The sequence below is a fragment of the Labrus bergylta genome, chromosome 6 (assembly GCF_963930695.1).
Source record: "Labrus bergylta chromosome 6, fLabBer1.1, whole genome shotgun sequence".
NCBI classification, from domain to species: domain Eukaryota; kingdom Metazoa; phylum Chordata; class Actinopteri; order Labriformes; family Labridae; genus Labrus; species Labrus bergylta.
This window is the reverse complement of record NC_089200.1, coordinates 20,713,121-20,720,553: the sequence shown is the minus strand read 5'-3', so window position 1 is coordinate 20,720,553 and position 7,433 is coordinate 20,713,121. Positions and strand designations below refer to the sequence as shown.

The 7,433-nt window shown below is 37.9% G+C and overlaps 1 protein-coding gene across 1 annotated transcript in view; it reads left to right on the top strand.

The window, feature by feature from the left end:
- Positions 1-5,606: 5,606 nt before the first annotated feature.
- atf6 (activating transcription factor 6) overlaps positions 5,607-7,433 on the top strand; it is a 34,416-nt gene continuing 32,589 nt past the window's right edge. The window contains exons 1-2 of the mRNA XM_020647605.3: positions 5,607-5,830; positions 7,324-7,400. Of these exons, the coding sequence (XP_020503261.2) occupies positions 5,731-5,830; positions 7,324-7,400 (177 nt within the window). The 5' untranslated portion in view covers positions 5,607-5,730. The remainder of the gene's footprint in view (positions 5,831-7,323; positions 7,401-7,433) is intronic.

Below are 7,433 nucleotides of genomic sequence, written 5' to 3'. Positions count from 1 at the left end.
CGTTTACATAAAAGTCAAGGAAGGATGTGTTGCGAGGAGATTTGACGGCATATGGCTATATTCTTATATTTTAAGCATTGTGAGTCGGCTACTTCAAAGCTATAGCATTTTAAAAGGCTACATTACTGTCGTTGATGGGCTTGGGCATAAGCTGCATTTATTGTAAGGAACTTCTTTTATACCATTTTGTTAACATTTGAAGTGAATTTCTTGTGATTCACCTGGAAAATAAATATATTTTAAGCTCAAAAGGTGTCCCCATTACTCGCTGATGATTGTCTCATTAAAAAAGCTGGAATGTATAACTAATGTATAACATGTAGATAATATAATAACGTATGAAATATTTTTCAAACATTTCCATTTGAAAACAGTGTTTATAATCTCCTGCCGGCTTTCTCTGAGGGGATCTCTCCAGTGTTTACCTATTAGCTAGAGCGAGTCCTGGTCTGGGTACCCCCCGGAGTCCCCCTACACCCCTCTTCGGAGTGCGGGGTCATGTAGGGGTGAGGCTCCCGGTACCTCAGAAGGTTATTCAGGAGTCAAGCCGCACTGATGCATTCACGGTCCTGCTTTGCGGAGCAGGCAGACGCTCCGTCAACGCCGGCCCGCTGACCACTCAGCGGGGCCATTGGACTGCCCCGCTAATGGGACAAGCACCCCCGGCTCCACCGTCCTTGTAACAGCGACCCAATAAAAGAACACAGGAGGATGCTAACCAAGATGAATGGCATTTTTTCTCGGCTCATTCTACACTAATCAGAGCTTTTCATTTGTTATGGCCTCGCGCCAGCCCCTCCACCGCAGCCTCCATTAGAGCCGGATAACGTATAAATTCATTAAAGTCAAAGAGGGACATTAAAATGGCCATTTGTCAGATCTCTCTTTGTGTGTCCCTAATGGTGGCACATGGTTCAAGGCATTGAGATGATTTTGGTAGGGATTTTTTTCCTCTCTAGTGCATCAGGAGAAGAACGTGGGAACTGGGGAACTTTGAGGGGTTTTCTTGTTTCACGAATGGTGGCTTATCTATAGGATATATATATATTAACGCCCGCAATTAGGGGAATGTTTTCTCATCATCTTGTTAGTTGTGTTTACATTGTTCTTTTTTAATTCATATTTCACACATAAGACCCTTTATTTTTTGTTTTCCATCCAATCAATCCTTCAATTAGACACCACCCCCCCCCTACACACATAAATACTCACAGTCAGTGAAGCAACCCTTTGCATGAACCCCCTTTGTGATCATACCACTCATTTCAAGCAGCAATGTCATAAAGCCTAATCCCAAAACAAACCCTTCAAACTCGGGCCCACCTGCTGTAGCTAATCAGCAAGTGTGTTCCAGCTAAAAGGCCAAAAGACAACTGTGCACAACTAAAATGCATAGTTTGGAACAGGCCACACTCAATTCTCTAACCCTAACTCTTTCGTTCTGCAAGTCCCCGACACAATTCCTCTATTTCTCTCCTTCCTTGTGTCTCTGTCCTCCCCTGGCTTCAGGATGGAGGTTCTAGCTGCGTCGTCATGGGAGATGGCTCTCTCCATCTGCCTCTGCTGTCATTAGCCAATCTCCATCACGCTTTATCAGAGGGGACCCTGAACATCCCCCCAACCTCCCAACCTCCTGGACCCTCTTCAGCATTCTGACAACCCCTGCCCCCTGCTCCATACACAGGCCTGAGATGATAAGTGTTCTCCCTCATTGTGTCTGCCAGGATAAGACAATACCACACAGCACTACAGAACATCATCCATCTCATAGGTCATTAATCTGGGACACAAAAGATGAAATGTGGCTCCAACTCCTTTGCAAGGCGGTTTCTTTTATTTTGCTTAGAAGAAGCTTGTCCTCCACCTCTCTTGCTCCTTTTCACTGCTAGGTTAGTGGTTCACCAACAAATTCATCAGCCTTGCATGCCTTAATGGGAGGAAAGAAGTTAATGCATGTTTACTATTTTAAGTATTCCTTAAAAAGCTTGGGGCAGGCTGATTGCAACAGCATAGATGCAAAACAAAGACTAGCAACATTTACATTGTAGCCAAACACTGTTTCAATTCCTCTGCAGAACAATATATTGGTTTCTGGGTCCCTTGATTAAAAACTCATCTTTATCAACTAACAGGCCTTTGTCAAATTTACATGTATTTTTGTGGCTGTAAATAATCACTAAAAGCTCTGTCACATTTAAATAACATTATCTTCCTTTTGTTACTCCCCTCTTGTGCCTAATTAGGTTTACATTGTCTCTTCATGAGCGTGGGGATTCTTGTCTTTAGTCGTTGTCAGTGAGCAGCAGTGTATTGTTTTTTTAGACTAACATACAATAACCTCCTTGGATGTAAAAGTGTGTTTCAAAAAAGGCCCAAAAACACAACTTATTATTATTATTATTTTTTTTAAAAGGACTACTATGGTCATTTTAATGATGCACAGTCTTATCTAAGTTTATATTTCAGGCAGTCTTTGCCCTGCAGGAGTTATCAGTAATTACAGCTTCATAGACAGCACATGCAGTTACAGACTTTTGTTTTGTTTACAACAGCGTTCAGATATTAATTATAGGATTGTGTGGACTTTAGAGCTCAAGCAGAGCAGTGTAGATTCTAGTAAAGGGTAATGTGCTGTCTTATCTTGTCTCATCTCAACTTTCCAAATTGAAGGTCAAGTTTTATCATCTTCAGCCATCATGGTTACGGATAACAAGAGGCAAACAGCATTGTTGCCTAGTTTATTTAAATGCTACAAATTGAGTGGTCATGTTGTTAGTGACATAGTGACTGACTGATGAACAAACGTCTTGTATACAGAGGTGCAGTACATTTAAATAAGATGACGTCAAACTCAACATTGCCTTCAAATTGTTTTAATGAAAAATGACAACCTTGCTGAATTTACATCTCTAATATTGTCTGTTTTGTTTAAATGATTGTACCTTGCTATAAATACAGTAGCATTATCAATGTTGATGTATTTATTCAAATGAATACTACAATTTCCCGTATATTGATTTATATATCTGTGTATACATCAAGCATTATTTGATTACTTTTTAAAATTTTAAGGGACAATAAAAAGTATCAGATAAATGTTCTCAGATTTAGAAATGAGTTAAATTGTCTGCAAGACAATTGTCATGATTCGGACATAATATAGACAAAACATTGTTTCAGATTTTATAGTAACAGCAACATGACAGAAATCCCCTCCCTCCATATTATATAAAATGTTGTGTTAAACCATTCGGCTAACATATCAGGTTAACCTGTTAATCTGCAGTCCGTGTCTGCATCTGAGGGGCTTTACACACAATCAATATGATGAGCTCTGATATGTCCACAGACTAAAAACACTGTCTATGCCGTTACTCCAGCACTCTAATCAGACAAAGATGCATTATCATCATCACTGGGACACGTAATATAGGCTTCTTTCCTTTTTTTTGAAGAGTGTTTTGTACTGTGAGGTATACGGCCTCTTTTTGATTTCAACCGGTCACAGTAGTGCCACAAGCACATAAACAATCAACTGGACTGGATATCTTTTTTTTTACATTAGTTGATAAGGTTTAATGTTATAGGAGATGTACAGACTCCAGACAGATGGTTGACCTCAGTGTTGGTCTTTAACCTGCTGTAATAAGTTAATACAGACCGGGGGTTTGTTCTTTTAATATGAAGCTGAACCAATCAAGCAGGGAATCAACCAGACCACCTCAGGTTAATCTCACTGAGACCTGAAATGCCCATGAGGGATTAAACCCAGCTACTGATTTTAGGCACACAATGTCTCTTAATGCTGTGCCAGTGCCATTTAAAAATCACAAACAAAGTCTAAGAATGTACTCTGTATAAGAGAAGCTTTATTCTATAACAGAGTAAACATACTGGTCGGCCTACATGACGTTCGGATCAAACAACACCTGTTCACAAATTATAGGTCAGGAAAACTCTTTTGAAATGACTAAGCTTTTGTCAAAATGATTAATGAGTTGTTTCCGTGTTTGTCACAAGTATTTACAGCATGCAGGATATGCATGTGTTACCATCTGTCGCAATTCAATAATACACTAATAATTCCAAGCACTATAGTGACATTTATATCTACTGATTCAAATGATTCATTAACTCATTCACCCAACAGGCCAATGTTACCATCACCATCTGCTTTAAGTTATTAACAAAGAGAGATTCTTTTTAAAGGCTTTTTCATGACTATCACCTGAAGTTAAATGGTATACTCAAGCAAGTTACACTTCCATAAAGTTTCTGAAACTTGCAAGAGAAATATTTAAAAAAGGAAATGTCAATACTGATGCAGCCAAGGCCAAGCTATCTCCCCTCTTACATTAATAAATCGTGTACCACACTTTTTTGTGTCTTTAAATGTTACATTTCTTCATTGTGGGATAATTAAAGGATTATCTTGTTTAACCAGCACAATAAAAACACATGTCCTTCAAACTATACACCTTGTTTGTAACACAGGGTTTGTGCAAAAAATTTTGAGATACTTCTGAGACTTGACAAATCACAGAACAGGTAGCCTACAGAAGACATTATATAACTTTTTGCTTGTATTTTCCACATGTTTCCTTAAACTTAAAATGTTAGATTTTATACTTTAAGCTCACACATTCTTTTTTGTCCTTCTTATATAGAACAACATAAACATAATACTATCCTTGACTTGTACATAGAAACACAATTTTTCTTTTCAAAGGCTTTAGATTGTGTCTTTAAAGGGGGTTAAAAGCCGGATGCTTACCCTTCCTGCTGTGACTACATTCACATCAGAATTGGCATGTCAGTGCCACATAAGCCCTATGGAAGCATCTATCCATCCAATCATCAATAATAATCTGACCTCTGATGGGCTGCACTGTCCTCAGAGCCATCTGTCATTTCAGAAACTCACTGGCTGTGATACAGAAAGTTGGAGTAAATATTCAGGCTGTCTTTACCAGGCTATGTAGCATTTAAAAAAAAGCCTCCAAGCGCTACTACTATTTATTTAATGGAAAAATTAGTTTTCACAAATGTTGCATTAGAAAAATGTTGGCCTAAAAGTTCATGCATGTATTTCTCTCTCTCCAATACCCCATGTGAAACTGACTTACAAACTGAACCAACACGGACATGTGTCACAAATTCATAACAAATGGCAAAACCAGTGGAAATTAAATGGGTTTGTGGATTAATGTCAATTAACTTTCATTTATGTCTGATCTACAGCTCTCACCTGACATGTTCCCTTTGTTAAATGTGACAACATTTGAAAAGCAATTAGTCATGCTAATGTAGGACTATAGGCTATTATAGTCTATAATGACACAATGCCTATCACAGATTTCTAATGCCAATATAAGAAATACTAAGGCGCGTCCTTATTAAAAATATTTCAGCTGCTCCTGCTCTGTCATGAACTCTGTGACTTTCAACTCAATGTTGCACACAAAGCACAAACACGGTTCCTTCCCAGACAGCAGAGTCCTGAAGTATGTACTATACCGCCGCCTTGGGGCCTCCTTAGGCAGCACCGGTTTGATGTAGCATGATCCACCCTGAGTTGAGTTCCTGTGTTCGCCCAATTGTCCGTTTGCGGCACCCGTAGATTTGCGGTAAAGACAGACGTGTATCTAGCAGCTGAAAGATGAATAGTCCTCTGTGCTGTCACTTTATCGCGGCTTGTTAGAGACAGTATACTCATGAATTCAGGCGAGGATGTCCTCCGACTTGACGTTAGACTTAGAAAGTCATCACCATTGTCCTGCGATGGAGAGAGAAACAGGCAGCATCTCTATCGACCAGGGGGGAGAGTGGGGTAAGAGTCGGATAAATACTCTTTCTAGAAGGTTTCAAACAGGGAAGCAGAATGAACCGTCGCGTTAGCTACCTACTGGGGTTGAAACATCACATGCCAATACATTTTTGGAATAGCCTCTACCCTAAGTGTCGAGGTTGTCGTTTCAGAAACAGCCGACTGAGGTTAACTTGTGTTTCTATTCGCTCTGTGCTAATGTGGTTAGCATTAGCTTACGTTAGCTCCAGGTGATGTGATGATGTAACCTGCTCCTTCTTGAAGTAATGTCAATAAAAACACGATGTGCTGACAGTATTTTTTTAGGCTATGTGTAAAATATATTCGAGTAAGCTGACTCACTTTGTGTTTATGTTTAATTATAAATTATTATGAAAATTGACGGATTTGTCAAAAGTGAAATCGTCACCACAGTTTCTAATGAAATTATGTATTTTTGCCAGATAATTGTGATAATTGTGATAATAATACACTAATTATTGTTGTTGTTGTATCTACTAACTATACAAATAAAAACTACAATAAATCACTGTTTAAAACAAGTGATTTTAAGTTTAATGCTTCATAGTATGCTAATTATTTGTTGTAAATGCTATTTTTTTGTAGTTTGTCCTTGTTTCGTTTGTGCCTTTTAGTTGTTTTGTGAATGCCTCTATATGCTTTACTCATACTGTGTTTATTTTGTTGTTTTGTTATCACTTTTGAACAACGGCATTATTAACTTAAACTAACTCAAAAAGTCTACATTGAGAAAAGTATGCAGAATATTCATACATATATGTATATGTATAGTGTTGCATTACTAAGGAGCCCCTGAAGTCCCGAAAAGTACAAATAAATATATATATCTTGTGCTCACAAGATAATTATGATGTGTGCAAAAGTTAATTTAAATTAATTTGCCTCGGCAAAGAGTTCAGCTCAGCCTTAACTCGACTGATCAAGTTTTACTTTAACCTAGGAATGTCATACAGTGATATTTAGGGTACAAAACTCTGTTCACATGTTTGTATGTGTTAATAAAGTAAGTTACAGTACATTTCTATAACTTATAGAAAACGGGTGCTTTGAAAAGTATTTGACTGAAGTGCTTAGGCAAACCTTACTTATTGACACTTGTAATAATAATTACGTACAACATTTTTTGTGTGCACAATATAAATATCTTGTTCACGTCAAAGTTATCTTGTGCACACAAGAGATATATTTTTTTTACTTTTCGGGACTTCAGGGGCTCCGTACATTACAAAGTGCTTCTTTTGAATTTATTAACTAGATTTTATTTCTCTGTTCATCTACAAAACTTAATTATAGGAGCTTTACAAATATTGCTCATATTTTCTGGTTGATGTACTTCAACAAAGTGAAATGTTATAAATGCATTTCTATATTAGTTCCACTAATTGAAATAGCCTAAGGCATTAAAAGTCTGTCACTATAATCTGTTAAAAGCAGGTTTACTTGATGTTTTGTGCTGTATGCTTTGTGTTACTCAGACATAAGCCTGTTTGATGAGCTAGAACAGCTGGGAAATGCAGATGATCTGCTTGAGGCCCTGGAGAATGCTGTATATGTGAGTAACTCATCATCTTCTCAGTATACAAAT